This window comes from Lynx rufus, unplaced genomic scaffold (assembly GCF_022079265.1).
Source record: "Lynx rufus isolate CCGP_SWC_20201006 ecotype Redwood Valley unplaced genomic scaffold, mLynRuf1.p SCAF_49, whole genome shotgun sequence".
Classification (NCBI taxonomy): domain Eukaryota; kingdom Metazoa; phylum Chordata; class Mammalia; order Carnivora; family Felidae; genus Lynx; species Lynx rufus.
In genome coordinates this window covers 1,333,864-1,351,879 of record NW_025814866.1, presented here as the reverse complement: position 1 = coordinate 1,351,879, position 18,016 = coordinate 1,333,864, and the positions used below count along the sequence as shown (strand labels likewise).

Genomic DNA, 18,016 nt, shown 5'->3' with positions numbered 1-18,016 from the left:
TAATGTCTTCAAGACATTGTATCATCAAACACCTCATCAGGTTCACAAACTGAGTGACTGATTAGAAGCTGTAGGAGAAGAGAAGACATCCCCACCCTAATTGTCAACATTTAGGTTCACAGGTAGCAATCTGTACATTAATCAGAAACACTCCCCCGCACCAAAACAAAACACATTTCAATCTTGAAGATAAGTGAACCACTGTAGTCAAAAGAGTAATCTCTCTGTCTCTGAAATATCCCATTTTGAAGGATTAGAAAAAAAATCCTGGACATGAATAATTTTAGCCATACTTACTCTGCTACAAAGGGTGATGCATACTTTGATTGCTATAAATTGAAATGTTAAATCATGATACTGCATAAGTGCATGCTTGTAATAGTGCAATTGTTGAGCCAAACAGTATTAGAGGAAGTGACTTCTTGATATCAGCTACTTTTCAAAGAAGGTCTCTAGTTACTATGGAAGAAAAGAGAATATGTGCATTCGTCTGCCAACTAGAATTCTACTGGGTATTTACCCAAAGAAAAAGAAAATGCTAATTTGAAAACATATATGCACCCCTACGTTTATTGCAGCGTTATTTACAATGGCCAAGATACGGAAGCAACCCGTGTCCATCGGTAAATGAATGAATGAATAAAGAAGATGTGGTATATACAGGCAATGGAATATTACGCAACCATAAAAAAGAATGAGATCTTGCCACTTGCAATAACGTGAATGGACCTAGAGGGTATTAAGCTAAGTGAAATAAGTCCGATTGAGAAAGACAAATTCCCTAGGATTTAACTTACATCTGGAATCTAAAATACAAAACAAATGAATAAATGAACAAACAAAAAGCAGAATCAGACCTATAAATACAGAGAATAAACTGACAGTTTTGGGGGGGGGGGGTGGGTGGACAAAATGGGCGAGGGAGAGTGGGAGATATGGCTTCCATTTACGGAATGAATAAGTGAAGGGGATAAAAGATACAGCATAGGGAATACAGTCAATGATACTACAATAGCATTGTATGGTGACAGGTGGTAGCTACACTCGTGGTGAGCATAGCTTAACATACAGAGATGTTGAATCACTATATTCTACACCCCAAACTAATGTAACATTGCGTGTCAACTATCCTCAAATAAAAATAATAAAACTTTTTTTGTTTTTTTAATAAAAACACTGGCTGCAATTTCCTGAAATTTGTATTTAGTAAAAGAAACCTGTCCTACCGTTTTTGGGGAGAAAAAAATGAATTTTTACATTTGCTTTAGGGTGACTTTCCTGATATTCTGAGTTAAAATTTCACTGCCACAAAAAAGTGGACATTAAATGTTCCCTTTTATGAAAAATAAAACAATGGCTAAAGCACAGGTGACATGTAAGAAAACTGTTCACCAAGAGAAAGAAAAAAGTAACACAAGGGTGAACCTAAATGTAACCCATGGACTATGGGTAATATCGATGTGTCAATGATTAAGTTTGTCGCTGTGGGTGTGTGGGGGCAGGGAGTATATGAGAAATCTCTGTACCTTCTGCTCCATTTTGCTGTGAACCTAAAACTGTTTAGAACATATATATAATTGTAATATGCACACAGATGATATATAATGGCAAATTATGTATAAATACATAAATAGTTGTAACGGCAAAATATTTCTTCCCCTTAGAATATCAGCCAAAGTTGCTTCAAGTACGTATTTACTCATTTGAGGTTGCCAGGGGATGGAAATAAATGTCAACTGTTTGATCACTAAGTACATTATGTACTGATTATCGTCTCTGCACTCTCACATAAAATTAGATGGCTTAGTATGAATATTAGAACTTTCACGAGGACCTTTGGAGTACTTACTTGTGCCTCTGTAGCTACTGGAAAACTTCCCAAATAAGGACCTTCTTAGAAGTTTGGAACAGAACTTCAGACGCATATACCAACACATGCTTTGGCTTAACAGGAAAGTTCTTTACAAGCATGTGAAGCTGAGCAATTAAATTCTCCCCATAATGTCAAATACTGGATAATGGTGGAGGACTCATTCATTCCTGTATACGTTGTTGCAGTTAGAAAAAGAGATTCCATATGGGCTTATTTTTTTAAAACTTGGAAAGCCTTAAAACAAACAGAAGGGTGGTATACAGGGGTCAGGATTAACGTTAAAAAAAATGCAGAAAGACAGGAGAAAATAAATCCTCTCCTCCGAATGGAAATGCTTTATTTTGAATGATTCATGAAAGCAACTTCACGAACTGAGAAAAAAACACATTTAACTGACTTATTCCAAATATATTCTGAAACAATGTCATGTTTATTAAATAACATGCCCAAACGAAGATGGTGTTATGTTATTAAATGTAAAAAGAAAATGCCCATTACAAAAAGAAAGGTATAAGAATTAATTATTCAAGTTGTTAGTTCTCAAATATAAAATCAACGTTCCACACACTCAATGAACATTAAACTTGAAAACAAGGCACTATAGGTAATTTATCTTTAAGGAGAGATGTGAAATACTTAAACCATAAGTCATTAGGTATATGTACATATTAATGAAATACTTTCAATCAATGCTAAGGGCAAGTGTCATTTAATAGTGAACCAACACCAATTAAATGACATTTTGGTGTCTTTGTGGAAACGACATTTTCACAAACCCATGTCTCAGCACTGACACTTATGTATCTAGTTCTGTGCCCCCAATGATTTTAGGCAGTTTAATTTATTCCCAAAAAACCCCACAATCTTATGTTTGCTTTTAATAATTTTTATAAGGCAGTAGAGTAGATTTTCTGAAATCATATTTTTTTATTAGAATTGGCTCTGTAAACTAATGAGTAAAATACAAGCGGGCACACGGGTAAGATAGATTTTATACCCTTTAATTTTATTTTTCCTTTAGGAAAAGCAAAGTAACCTTCTTTCTGTACGTGTGCTCTGAACCTTTTGGGACTGATACAGATCCACGGAGGCCAAGCCTCAAATTAAATCATCCTGTTGCTAAAAGTTAATTAACAGTGTTAAGTACACAAAGTCATCATTACTAACGAAGGGCTGAAAGCTTAATACATATAATTGTGGAATTGCTGCTACCCACGTAACTGTTTGGGGCTTGGGGTTTTAGCAGGAAAAGATTCTTGCACTAAACAAGCAAGCTATGGTAAACAAGATGTACTGATTTCAACTACAATTTTTAAACTACCGCAATGTGGTTCAGTGTAGCTAATGTTATGCTTCTATCATAGCACTTAGGTTCAAGTTCTTTCTTCAAAGTCATCAGAATAACAGGGATTGAAGAGACTTTTGAACAATTGCCAGCTCTTGCTGTTGCTGTTTCAAGGAAGGAAATATTAAACATTTACATGCTATTTAGGTCATTGTTATATACACTTCAGCAAACAAAATACCCCAATGCTCACATCCCTCGTTAGTTCTTAATATTAAATATGCACTAAGTACTTACAACTTCCATCATAATTTTGTTTTGCAACTTGGTCATTTCTTCTCTAACTTCACTTTGTCCATCAGTAAGAAGATGTTCATGGTCCTTCTCTAAGTCCTGCATACTCTAAAACAAAAAGCCTAGTTTAGTTATAAACCACCACTTTTCATCTCACGCACTAAACATGTAAAAGCAAATTTCAAAACTAACATCTCTTAATATGCAAAGGATGCCCGTTATTTATTCCAAGTAAGATATTATACCTAATACATGGAGACCAAAATACCCACCTAAGAAATTTTTTAAATGTTGTGTTTGAGTCAAATATTATTAGTATAGAGGCACAACAGTAGTAGGCTCAAAACAACGGGTTAATAAACAGTTAAGGTCAAGGTGGAGGGAAAAAAAGAAAAAGACTGACAGTCCCACTGAATGAGATGCCATCATTTTAAAACTCTCTAATAAGCTTTCTAGACACCATGTAACAGTGCATTTATAATGACTCATAATCAATGTAGCATGATTCCACTGGAGGGAATAAAATGATCTGTGACACGACCTCTTTAAGTTATGAAAAACAAACATGTGCTAAATCTTTACTATTCACCCAACAAATAGTGATCTACTGCAGCCTACATAAAAAGTGCTGTGGAGGAATTTAAAAATGAATACACGATCTCTTCCTTCCTTATTCCAGTGAGAACAAAAAAACGTGTAAATAAAAACAACACAAAAACTTTATAACAATTAAGGTAACACAACTTGCCGTGACTATGTAGTGGAAAATAAGATTGATTCTGATTTAGTTGGCAAAAGAGTAAGATTTCGGTAGGTAAACGGAAGAGGCAATTGAAAGTATTCTAGAAACAAGGAAGTAATGGTGCGTTAGTTCAGAGAAAGCAACCAATCTGGAGGGGTGGGAGGAAAGGACGAACGTTAAGTATAAAACTACAAAGGGAGCCTTGTTATGGGGGAAGCAGGGCACAGACTTTGAATACCTGAGGGCCTAAAATGGGAAGCTAACGACAGGTTCTCAGGAGGGAAGGTCTATGCTTTGGAAGATCATATTGCAGAATGGTGAGGGATGGACTGGAGAAGAGAACTCAGATGAGGGTTTAGTAGCATAAGCAAGGAATGATGAGATCCTGAACTAGGGAGCAGCAGTTGGAATTCGAAGAAAGATACTAAGGTACCATTGCAGAGGTAAAGGACACCTCCCCTCTGCCCAACACACACCAAGAAAAAAGAGGAGGAATGTGCAGGATTCTACTGCCTCCTAAATAAGTATATATCTGCATGAAGAAGAGGTCTGTGTCACTGAGGACAGTTGGTCAATGTGCAAATATCACAGCAGATCATTCTCAATTCACAAACATTTGGTCCTCCTCTGGCTTTTTCATTCTGTTATATTGTATTTAGACCTTCTCTTATGATTTTAAGTTTGCATATAAAGTCATTATTAGTCATTAATATTCCAAAAGCAACTATGCCACAAAACACTCATGTAACGCATTTGGAAATAAAAGCAGTATTCATCAATTACCACTGCCTACTCATATTTAACAGAAACCGTCAATACAAGTAAAAGGCACGTAGAAGTGATTTATAGACTTCTTAGTTTCCACTATATATTTATTGCTGATCTCCTCCGAACTGATTGTTGCACAAAAAATTATGATTAAAGTGTTGATAAAGTACCACTTTTCTACACGATACATGTATTTCTAGGTAAAATCCCCAGCTTACAGTTCCCTGTTTTAAATGACTCCCACAAAAGTATTAATTAATCCCCAAAATCAAAACACATTTACCAATTATGTTAAATACAGAGCAATGAACTCCAAATGGAAAATGGTTAACGGTTCAGATGTACAACCTAACTGGGTTTTTTCCCCCACATAGATTCAGAAAGAAACAAACTATCTCCTACTTTTGTACACATGTTATGTCTTATAAGAATGTATTATGTTGCCAAATACCTCTAAGAATTGCACATATAAATTTTTAATTTTTTGCAGTCTCTGATTCTGAACAACTCTAGCTTGTTGAAGAACCTTTCGTTGCTCTTGAAACATTCTCTACAAATATAAAAGAAAAGGATGATAAAATGTGGGTGACATTTAATATTTAGAGAAACATAATTATACATCATGTTTAAAAGGAATATTCTTTCAATCAATACTTGTTAACATTTCCTGTTGTAACAACCTTTATGACCGAGTTTAGATAACTGTGTTCACCACTAATACACAAAAACAATACAATGATCCTACCTAGTAGTCATTAAGTAGGAAATTTTTTTTCTTGCCAATATGGAAAACAGGTTTTAACTCTTGATTTCAAAACCCACAAATGACCCTTCCAAGAATGTGTTTACTACAAGTAGTCAAAAATCTATACACTGATCCTTCCTAACAGTAGTTACAGAGGGGATATTCTTTTCTTAACAACGTTCAAAACATGTATTAATTCTTGGTCATTTCAGTATGTACACAGATGATCCCAGCCTTTCCGCTCCTTGACCTGATCTCCAACAACAATTTTGTCCTCTTCCCTACTTCAGTCACTCACTTACATAGTCACACCCTGGATTCTGTCATTCCCAATAACTGCAACATCTACATTATATTAATAAGAGCAAAAACTTATATAGGAGCTGTGTGCCAGGTACTGTTCTGAACCATTTTAAATAAACATTATATATGATCTCATTTAATCCTCAAAACAACTCTACGAGGCAGGTGCTTTTGTTATGTCTCCTTCCATAATAGGTGAGGAACCTGGGTGAGGCACAGGGATAAACAATTTGCCGCTGATTTCACAGCTAGTACCGGTCAACCAGGATTGGATCCCCAAAACTGGTTCCAGAGTCCAGGCTCTGGACCACTGTACTATACTGGTTCTCCATTTTTTCCCCCAATATTCAACCTCTACCTCCCTGTTTGTAGTTCTCTCCCTTTCTTACTATAGTCCAACACTCTTTCAGGATTAACATCCCATGGATCCTATGACTTTTCATTGCCCCTGATCCCCACCCTCATATTCTTCCTTTTCCTCCTTCCTGGCCTGAATGCCATGGTCAATCATTATACCTATGCCCTCGCACATGTACCTTACCCCCTTTTCACTCCGCCAATTTGCGTGGCTAAACCCCAACCCTGGAAAATCCAACTCTCCGGCTGCTCTGCCACAACCATGCAATGTGGTCTCACTTTAAATTCATGGTCACTATGACACCAACCTAAGTTAGACCCACAATGCTGCTTGGCAATGGCATTTCCCTAGTCCATTCACTGGCCTGCTCTCAGGAAACAATTCCAGGACTTCTTCTCTGCTCCCGAGAGGCAACACCTCCTCCACCACTCTAACTCTTAACTGGTGACCTTCCTGTATCCCTAAATAGACAGAAGCAATTCAGAGAGGACATTCAGTCTCCCACTGCTACATCTTCTACCCACCTTTACCCATCTGGGCTCATGGTCCCTACATTCTCTCCTGTGTTTTTGCATGACCTATTGCTACTTGAGACTTTGATACAATAAATAAATCAATTTTAAAGCCAAAGCTGATACCAACGGCTAGTTTTTCTTGTTGTTTCTGGGCTTTCTGCATGTCTACATTCCACTCCCGAAACAAAGTCAGAAACTGCTGAGAATATTTGAGATGAAGACTCTGCCTGTAAAACATAACAATGAGCACTGTCATAATTCATAAAGACATGAAAGAATTAACCGTATTCAAAACAAAATTGATTTGACACAATTTACACTACAAAAGGAGAAGGCAGTAATAGCATAACAGCAGCTGAAATAGCAGTCTCATGGGAAGCAGAAAGGTGACATGAACAATTTACTCTTATTCCAAAAGTATTGTTCCTAACTGACCAACATAAAAGCTATCTCACATGCCTTACCTCTTAAAAGCTAATGAGGATTTACTGTACTATCAGTTTTCCAGAAAAATTCATTTTATCTAAAAGCAGTTTACTTTTCATTTCTTCTTACTGAATAGCATATATGTTCTGGTATAAGTAGATTCATTCAATGAGGATATTATATCCATTTATCATAGATTTCCAAACAGGAATATTTCACTTAAATATATCCCCCGAACAATGTTTGTTTTTTTTTTTTTTGTTTTTTTTTTTTTTTTTTTTAAAGAACGGTGAACACAACTTACCTAAAATATGCAAATTATTTACAATATAAGATTAACCTTTTCTACATAACTGAATACAGTTAACTATCACAAGAATAATGGTTTAAGACATTTACCTGAAGTTCAGCTAGTGTAGGTCTAGAATGAATATAAATTAATGTTATAGGAAGAAAACTCAATTGTTATTTGAAAGGGAAGAAAGGTCATCTCTATTGGCTTCTAGGAAATACATCTCAGAATCTGTTAAGGAGTGAGGTTACAGAACTAAGGAATTTATCTGCTTAGAAAAAAAAAACAAGCAAAATATGTTTTTCACTGGAAAATTCAATATAATAGAATTTGTCTTAGGTTATTTGCGCCAATGAATACAAAGAAATGATACAAATGTCATCGTGACTCAAAAACAAAAACAAAAACAAAAACACTCCAACAACTTCACCTTTGTTCTTGTTGTAGTTTCCAAACATGCTCAATTCTTTCGTTAGTGATTTTGATAGAAGCTTTTGTACCCATTTCGAACATTTTTCTCTTTGTGAGAAGAGCCTGTTTAATGTCAACTGTATGGAAAATAGATATTCACTGAAATTTAAATGTTGAAAGTTATTTCGTTTTCATATATTCAAATCAGTACGGGTAAATGTTGCCTTGGCGATGTGCAAAGTACATTTACAATTTATAATACAGACATCATAAATGTCCAATCACTATGTTGTATACCTGGAACTAATATAATGTCGTATGTCAATTACACTTCAAAAAGCAAAGTAAGTAAAATAAAATTTATAATTCAGGCATCATTTCAAAAAGCAAGATTTGCTCACTATTTTCTGTAAAATCTTTCCAGTGCTAGTATCCCAATTCTAATTTTTCTAACTGCAGGTCACCTTTTAGTTTAGAGATAATGAAAAGGGCTTAATAATCAATATATTTTTCATTATCAAGATGTGTATAAAGAATCTCAAAGACAGACTTTAATTTCCTTCTGAAAATTTGCTAACAGGCACATTTTTCTAAACTTATAAAATATCCTCCAACTCAAGGGACACGTTTACATGGGTAAATGTCCTCCAACTCAAGGGATACATTTAGATGGGTTACCATTAGAATGCATTTTATAAAAAGCACGAAAGTATTTTCTTAAAAATGACCCTCAAAAAGGATAAAAATAATTATATCGCACATTAAAAAATTATTTTTCAAGCAATCTAGTGAGTGATGCTTTTAACTGCATTTTACTAACAGAGACAAAGGTCGTGGGTGTAAAATTCTAGTTTAAATAAATGAATTCAAAAACATTTAAAAAATATTTTCATGGAGCTTTTTATATAACACTTTCATCCATAAGTGCTGCATTTCACAGAATCTGAATACTTCAAATAACGCTTTGCAGAGCATATGATTTGACTTTATGGATCTACAGTCCATAGTTATTTTTCAGTAGTCATGAAGGATCTGCACTACAATAAAAATATTTTATACACCCAGAATCCATCTATAATAAGAAGTTTATTAGACAGCTCACAAAGCAAGCACTTTGTCGCCACCAAATAGAGCAAAGCCTTCAAAAGATACTTGCTTGTAAGGATGATCTCTATGGAGAGCCATATATTGACTCAGACTCTGCTAAGTGTACTGTCCTATAGTGCAGATGGTGTAAGTGACATCTGACAGAACAACATAAAATTTAGGAGTGTGGATATGATTAGACACTTCTCACTAGCTAGCAGAGTTATTTACTTTGCAACTACACAGTTTGTTAATGAAAAATAAAAAAAAAAAGAGTTATATTAGAGGATTCGATTTGTGCTGCTACTCCAAAGAGAAGCACACTGGAAAGTTATGAAAGGTAGCGAAATTAAGAAAATTTAAAATTGGCAATACACGTTGATACATCACCTAAGCTGTGCACAGAAAAGGCAGTATAAACTTTTCTCAACACAGTCTTACACAGTACATTAAGTGTACACGTGCATAAAATAATGGCATCATTCTTACCTCACGACTGTTAGTACCGTTTTCAGTTTTTCCACATCAACAGTTCAAAAGGTCAGTAAAGAAACTTACAAAGTTGAATCACACTATAAATACTGGTATAAAGTGCTCTATACTAGAACAAGGCATTAAAACCAGTCTTGGAATCCACTCACTAACATTCCCATTTATAAAAGTTGTATGGATTAAACAATTGTTTTGACTGCAAATATCACTTAAGCATACCTCCAAGCCTTTCCAGCATCTTCTGTACTTCATTCCTGTGAAGAAGTTACATGGAACATTATTGAGTAAGGATAAGCAAAGATCATATTTGCTTTGGAGGAAATGTGTCATTCTAGGATTTTATGGAGAATAATTGTATGAGCCATGTTGCCTAGAGCTGGCAGGTGATAACACTATGAAGACATTACCCCACATCGTCCTCAAATGTTCCTGCAGAAGGACTGCTCTCCCCGGGCTTATCCGGTACTGGATTGTTTCCTGCATTGAAATAAAAGTGGAAAGCATTTTAAAAGGAAGTATGGTATTCTGATCAGTTTTCAGGGGGCGGTAGCCTCGCCGTGTGGAGTTTTTTAGGCCTCTTGCAAGCAAAAGTCTTTACGGCAGACATATGAAAGGAAGGAACCACGTATGCACAAGGTCAGATGAAACTGGATGGGGGACGAGGACCATGCTCTGGAGACGGTGTTGCAAACCTTTCAGGGTTAAGGTCAGACTACACCACCCGGCACGTGTGAGACATTCTGGAAAGAGCAACTGCGAGCGAGCAGAAGTGCTGCTATCTAAGCTTCTGTAATCCTGGTCTGGGATGGGAGGATCGAGTGGGCAACGTCCGGTACATGAAACCGCTTTACACACACACACGTGTTTTACTGCTTACAATGCCAAGGACTCAGAAGCAGCGACCTGCCCCGCGGGTGGTATCTACAGGCGCTGCATCTGCAAAGGTGTCAGATAGAGTGTACCTTCAGGAACAGCCTCCGGCCCACTCAGGTCTCTTCTCTCTTGTCCCCAAAAGTCATTGGCTGCCATACCCGGAGCCTCCACCGGGGCCTTCGCAGCTCTCCTCAGGCGCTTCCTCCGAGGTGGCTCCATCCCAAGGTGTCTTCCCAGGTACAGACAGCTCTCCTGCACCTTGTGAGTGCAAACACGCGTGAAAGAAATGGGGACATGGTCAATGAGCGATGCCAGGCAAGGGTCCTCTGCGCAGATCAGAGCATGAGCGCCCTCGTTGTCTCTCGTTGGGCCAGGAGGGGACAAAGACAATGGTGACAGCAGACCCCTGCCCCCCGTGGCTGTGACCCCCTCTCCCTGGCTGCGACCTGCCCCAGGACACCTGAGTGTCAGGACCCTCTGCCAGATTCTTGCCCCTATGTTGGCACAGCGGCTGTCCCCTGCTCTCGGTCCCCAAGGGACAACGTGCTGGTCTGGAGGCCTAAACTTGGCCGTGACCAAAAGAAGTGTCCCCTCCAAATGGATGGGGAAGAAACCGTTCTGCACCTGTCCGGGGACAGTCAGGTCAGGGGTCTCCTCGACATGCCATCTGGACCCCAGGACAACCAAGCAGTCCTGCAGGGCGACCGGCTGGGCAGGAGGGACAGACGCAGATGCTGCCTCCTCACCAGGTGTGGCCCTGTCCTGAAGAGGGGAACGTCGGGCTCGCTTCCCATCCTGCAGACCCTGCCAGCCCTGCCCTCGAGAGCCTCATCCTGTCCTGTCCTTGTCCTGTCCTGTCGTGTCCTGTCGGAGCCCCGGAGGAATCCGTGGGGACATCACTTCAGAGGTCAGCTCAGCTGCCGCCACCCCCCACTGTCCTTGGGGGCCTTGTCCTCGTCCTATCCTAACCTGTTCTCGTCCTGTATTGTCCCGTCGGATTCCCATAGGACTCCGTGGGGACATCAACATAGAGGTCAGTACAGCCGCTGCCACCATGCACTGCCCTCGGGGGCCTTGTCTTGTCCTGTCCTGTCCTATCGGAGGCCCAAAGGACTCCATGGGAACATCACCGCAGAGGTCAGCTCAGCTGCCGCCTCCACTCACTGTTCTCGCGGGCCGTGTCCTGTCCTGTCCTGTCCAGTGGGAGCCCCGGTGGGATATCTGTGGGGATATCATGCAGAAGTCCATAGAGCTGCCACCTCTATACACTGCTCTCAGGGACCTTGACCTGTCCTGTTCTGTCCTATTGGAGCCCTGAAGGACTCCGTGGGGACATCACCTCAGAGGTCGGCCCAGCCACCGCCACCCCACTGCCCTCGGGTTCTCAACCTGTCCTGTCCTGTTCTCTTGGAGCCCCGGAGGACTCCATGGAGACACCCCTCAGAGTTCAGCCCAGGCACCACCATGCCACATGCCTTCGGGGTCTCGCCCTGCCCTGCCCTGTTCTCTTGGCCCCCTGGAGGACTCCGTGGACATCACCTCAGAGGTCAGCCCAGCCACCACCACCCACTGCCCTCGGGGTCTCAACCTGTCCTATCCTGTCCTGTTCTCTGGGAACCCCGGAGGACTCCGTGGGGACATCACTTCAGAGGCCAGCCCAGCCACCGCCACCCCACTGCCCTCAGGGTCTCGTCCTGCCCTGTGCTGTTCTCTTGGAGCCCCGAGGACTCCGTGGGGACACCAACTCAGAGGTCAGCCCAGGCACCACCACCGTGCCACACTGCCCTCGGGGGCCTCATCCTCCCCCTATCCTGTCATGTCCTGTCAGAGACCAGAGGACTCCCTGGAGACATCACCTCAGAGGTCAGCCCAGCCACCGCCACCCCACCCTGCCCTCAGGGGCCTCGTCCTCTTCCTGTCCTGTCATGTCCTGTTGGAGACCGGAGGACTCCGTGGGGAAACCAACTCAGAGGTCAGCCCAGACACAGCCATCCCACAGTGCCCTCTGGGGCCTTGTACTCATCTTGTCCTGTCCTGTCTTGTTGGAATGCCAGAGGACTCCGTGGGGACATCACCTGAGAGGTCAGCCCAGCCCCTGCCACCCCACACTGACCTCAGGGGCCTCGTTCTCATGCCTTCCCCTCCTGTCCTATCATGTCCTGTGGAGCCCCAGAGGACTCCGTGGGGACACCACCTCAGAGGTCAGCCCAGCTACCACCACCCCACTGTCCTTGGGGTCTCATCCTACCCTGTCCTCTCCTGTCCTGTCCTCTCCTGTCCTGTCAGAGCCACAGAGGAGTCCACGGAGACATCACCTCAGAGGTCAGTCCAGCCGCCACCATCCCACATTGCCCTCGGTGGCCTCGACCTGTCCTGTCCTGTCGTGGCCTGTCACAGCCCAGAGGTCTCCGTAGGGACATCACCCCAGAGGTCAGCCCAGCTGATGCCACCCCGCAGGACCCTTGGGGGCCTCGTCCTGTCTTCTACTGTCCTGTCCTGTCCTGTCCTGTCACAGCTCCAGTGGACGCCATGGGGACATCACCACAGAGGTCAGCCAAGCCGCTGCCGCCCCACACCCTGGTCCCCTCATGGCTGAGAAGGCACCCCCCCGCCACCTCCCATGGCAAGACAGGACTACCGGGCCCGCCTCCCCACCCGCCTGGCCTCCCTGAGGGTCTTCCCTATGCCCCACCCTCATCCTCTGTCTTTCTGTCCCTCCCTCCACCCCTCCACAGGCACAGCGACCTCCACACGGAGTCCTCTGTGAAGCTCCTCTGAGGGCCTCGCGATGGCGACGAGCTAGCCAGCCGGGCCTGGGCAGGAGCGTCGCTGATTGGTTGGCTAGGTGCACGTGACGGGGGGCGGGACCTTCGCCGAGACACGCCCCCTGGGGGGACGGCCCAGGACCTTGGCGTCGGCGCCAAGGGTGGAGGCCAGGGCTCGGGGTTTCCCGTTCTACCGCCGAGGACGTTTCGCAGGCCATCTTCCTGGGAAATCACAAAAGGACACCAGAGTGGGCGACAGGTGCACAAGCCTCCACCTTCCCGATGTGGGGGAATTAAGACATTATGCTCAGTGAAATATGCTAGTCACAGAAGGACAAATGGTGTACGTATGAGGTACCCAAATTCATAGAGAAAGGGAGTAAAGTGGTGGTTGCCAGGGGGTGGGAGGAGGAGGGAATGGGCAATAGGTGTTTCATGGGTTCAGAGTTTCAGCCCGCAAAGATGAAAAAGGTTGAGAGATGGATGGCAGTGATGGTTGTACAATGGGAATGTACTTAATGCCACTGAGCTGTACACCTACAAATGGCTGAACAGGTACAATTTGCATTGTTTCTATTTTATTGCGATAAAAAGGCAGAGGGAAACGCTGCTGTAAAGACTGATATCTAGCTCCACAAAACTGTAAGCAAGTCATCCTACCCAGTGGAAGAAAGGTCATAACACCCACATAGATAAATGTGGTGGGAAAGAAAATTGCATTGGCCAATGAGCATAAAAAAGAGCTCATTCTTCTTAGTGTGGGAGAAATGCTGAAGAGGATTACCACGGCCACCACCACCGCCACCGCCACCGCAAACGCCACCAGCACGGACACCATCCCCATCCTCCCCCCACCACCACCCTTCCCCAGCCAATTGTAATCTGATTATACCCAGTATTGGTGCGTATATGGAACAATCAGAACCCAACCTGCTGGTGGAGTCACATACGTTGGAAATAATTTTGCTCTACTGAATACTCAGCTAGCCTATGACCTAGGAATAGGTCACTAACTGCTTTAACCTCTTTGGCTCCTTCCGACGCTGCAAAGCATATTGCACGGATGCCAGGCATTGGAATATTTCTAGTATCACTGCTTTTTAGGGCTCTAAAGTGGAAAGTATCCACGTGTCCATGGACAGGAAAATGGATGAACGAACCGAGGAGTGGTTCCGCAACGGTGTGTGCTACCACAGGCAAAATGAAAGCACTGTGGCTCCACAGAATAGTATAGTCACTGTTAGGACACAGTGTTGGGTGAGAAAGAATGTGGCGGAATACTACGCACAACGCGATACAGTTTATTGTAATACCCAGGCAACGCACCAGGAAGCAAGGATATTCAAGGATACACACACGGGTCTTCCACAAAACCAAACAAAACCAAAAGCGGTAGAAAAGGGAGGGGGGTGGTTTACACAGAACACTCAGGAGGATGGCCATTCCTCTGCAAGCGGAAGCAGTGGGTGGAAAGGGCCCCGGGAGGAGACGGAGTAGGAATTGTTAAATTCCCCCACATCGGGAAGGTGCACCTGTCGCCCACTCCCGTGTCCTTTTGTGATTTCCCAGGAAGATGGCCTGCGAAACGTCCTCGGCGGTAGAACGGGAAACCCCGAGCCCTGGCCTCCACCCTTGGCGCCGACGCCAAGGTCCTGGGCAGTCCCCCCAGGGGGCGTGTCTCGGCGAAGGTCCCGCCCCCCGTCACGTGCACCTAGCCAACCAATCAGCGACACTCCTGCCCAGGCACGGCTGGGCAGTTCGTTGCCCTCCCGAGGCTCTCGGAGGAGCTTCGCAGAGGACTCGGTGTGGAGGTCGCCGTGCAGGTAGAGGGATGGAGGGAGGGACAGAGAGACAGAAGATGAGGGTGGGGCATAGGGACCCTTAGGGAGGCCAGGCGGGTGGGGAGGCGGGTCTGGTGACTCTGTCTGGCCATGGGAGGTGGGCGGGGGCGTCTCTTCAGCCACGAGGGGACCAGGGTGTGGGGCGGCAGTTGCTTGGCTGACCTCTGAGGTGATCCCATGGAGTCCTTGAGGACTGTGACAGGACAGGACGAGGACGAGGCCCCCGAGGGCAATGTGGGGTGGCGGCGGCTGGGCTGACTTCTGAGGTGACGTCTCCGAGGCATCCCCCGGGGCTCCGGCAGGACAGGACAGGACAGGACAAGACCCTGTGGGCAGTGTGGGGTTGTGGCAACTGAGCTGGTATCTGAGGTGATGGCCCCACGGAGTCCTTGGGGGCTCCAACAGGACAGAAGACAGGACAGGACGAGGCCCCCGAGGGCTCATGGGATGGGGGCGGCTGGGCTGACCTATGAGGTGATGTCCCGCCCAGAGTCCTCCCGGGCTCTGTCAGGACAGGACAGGACACGACAGGACAGGACAGGACAGGTCGAGGCCCCCAAGGGCAGCATGCGGTGGCGGCGGCTGGGCTGACCTCTGAGATGATTTCCCCATGTAGTCCACTTTTTTTTTGGGGGGGGGGTTCCAGTCATCTGTGGATGGACACTTTGTTTCCACGTTTATCTATTGTGAAAGTGCTGTATGAGCACAGGTACACAAATATCTTTCTGACACTCTGTATCTGTTTGATTCTCTTCTTTCACGTCTTTTGGGTATATACCTAGCCATGGAATTGATGGATTGTATGGTAGCTCTATTGCTTAGTTTTTGAGGTTCTTCCATACTGTTTTCCATAGTAACCGTACCAGTTTCCAATCCTACCAACAATGGGGAATTGTTCCTGTTTCTCCACATCCATGCCAACACTTGTTATTCCAGGTTTTTTGGTCTTTGTTTTGTTTTTGTATATTGTTTGCTTGATAATGGGCATCCAAATGAGTGTGAAGTGCTGTCTCCTTGTGGTTTTGATTTGCATTTCAGTTATTATTAGTTATGTTGAGCCTCTTTTCATGTGCTTATCGCCATTTGTATACTTTCTTTGGAGAAATGTCCATTCCAGTCCTTTGACAATTTTTTAATCAGATGACCTTTGCTGTAGTTGCGGTGGTGGTTGTGGTTGATTTGCGGGACCTCTTTATATGTTCAGCATTTTAATCTCTTATCAGAGAGATTGTTTGCAATCATTGTTATCAATTCCATGGATTGCCTGAACACTTTGTTGAGAATGTCCTTTGATGCCCAAATGTTTTAAATTTTGATGTTGTCCAATTCATCTATTTGTTTCCTTGCCTCCTGGGCCTTTGCAGATAAAATTGTCTGAACCCTAAGGTCATAAAAGTTTTCTCCTATGTTTTCTTATAGATGTTTTAAGGTGTGATCTTGCATTTTTTTAGTCTTTGATCATGTTGAATTGATCTTTGTGCTTGCTCTCAGGTAGTGATCTAATTTCTTTTTTCCTCCCATGAAAAAATAATTGTACCACCCTCATTTATTGAATGGCACACACTTCCCCACTATCAGCTATGCCATGTCTATCATATGTCAAGTTTCACTCTGTCCCTGATTCCGCTTCCCTATCCTGGTCCACCAGTCATTTCATTTATCCTGTGCCGAAAACCACAGCTTGGAGTAGAATGAAGACTCTAAGCCAGAGCTGTCCAACTCTGAATCCTCAAATATTAGCTGATACTAGGGTGCCTAAGATCCTTCGGTGAATTCCTCAGAGCCTCCACAAGAGGGTCTACCCTATGTATGAGAACCCTTAGCATCTGGACTCGTTTAACTTCCCTTTTATCCACTCCATCCTGAGCTTCTTGCAGTTTCCTCAAGCACACCATTGCTGTTTCACCACTGGGCCTTTGAACAAGCTCAGTCGACTTCTCTGTCAAGTCTTGGTTGGCACTCCTTCCTTTGCCTGATACTGTGATTTGTGCTGCCTGTCTCCTCTCACTACACTGTAATCCAATCATATGTGTGCTAATGAGACTTTACTATTGTGCCTCACCTTGATCATGCTGGAAACCTGTATGATTCGACCGAGCAGATTTGAAACTTACAATTCAAATTGGTTACTGTTTGCCCGCAAATAAAAACAACATTTCTGCAAGCTTTACTGCCCTTCGAAAGTATACATACCCATAGCTCATTTAATCATCTTAATAACCCTCTGGAAGATGAATTAGTGTAAGGCCAGTTTATAATTTAAGAGGATGAGGATCAAAGAGCACAAATGTTTACCCCAGTTTGTAGAGCTTCACAGTAGAGCTAGGACCAGACCTTTGGTATTTTGCCCCACTGCTCTCCCCTGGCCCGCACCTGTGACCGTTTTGGGTTACTTTGCTGCTCTGGAAATAAACCTCATCTTCAGCTGTAAATCATGATCTCTAGCAGTGTTTGTGTCTTTGAAGAGTGTGACCACAGATGTGGGAGTCCTTTAAAAAGTTGTCGGTTTCAATGTAAATTTCAAAACAAGTTACTTGAGGAAGGTACTATCTTTAACATTTTGGAATGCACCTAAACGTCATGAAATGATAAACCCATTGAAGAGTTCATGGACACCAGACCAGGTGAAAAGACAAAGGGGCTATCCTCGATAGAGCAAAGATCAGCAGCAGTTCAGCAACCTGAAAGTAGTGTGCATCCAAATTTTCAGGGACATTCTGATTCTTTATGGCTAGCACGAGGACAGGAATCTGGATTTGTAAGAAGCTACCACAAGGGATTTGGATAATTAATAAATACAATGTAACATAAGTGCTATGGCAGGCCGTGCATCTACCTAAGCATTCTACCCTTCATCCTTTCATCCTTGCTAACAGAACCTTGACCCCATTATGTGTAGAGGTGAGCACGTGGCCCAGTCCAGCCCCTGGGCTGGCCATGATACGTG

At 43.4% G+C, this 18,016-nt stretch overlaps 1 protein-coding gene across 1 annotated transcript; it reads right to left on the bottom strand.

The window, feature by feature from the left end:
* Positions 1 to 3,268: 3,268 nt before the first annotated feature.
* On the bottom strand, positions 3,269 to 10,682 carry LOC124525822 (synaptonemal complex protein 3-like). Its single transcript, XM_047098403.1, has 8 exons — positions 10,553 to 10,682; positions 9,998 to 10,067; positions 9,810 to 9,844; positions 8,032 to 8,149; positions 7,011 to 7,110; positions 5,414 to 5,512; positions 3,456 to 3,560; positions 3,269 to 3,322 (listed from the first exon to the last, which is right to left on the bottom strand). Exons 1-8 carry the CDS (start codon positions 10,680 to 10,682, stop codon positions 3,269 to 3,271), a joined length of 711 nt encoding a protein of 236 aa, XP_046954359.1.
* Between the last annotated feature and the right edge of the window lie 7,334 nt (positions 10,683 to 18,016).

Bases quoted from the DNA above. Each gene is read 5' to 3' on its own strand.
- LOC124525822 (XM_047098403.1), bottom strand. From the start codon at position 10,682: ATGGAGCCACCTCGGAGGAAGCGCCTGAGGAGAGCTGCGAAGGCCCCG. The intron at 10,068-10,552 runs GTACACTCTATC...ATTTCAATGCAG, and splicing joins GCCGGAGGCTGTTCCTGAAG to GAAACAATCCAGTACCGGAT. The intron at 8,150-9,809 runs GTATGCTTAAGT...TTTTCCATACAG, and splicing joins GATGCTGGAAAGGCTTGGAG to TTGACATTAAACAGGCTCTT.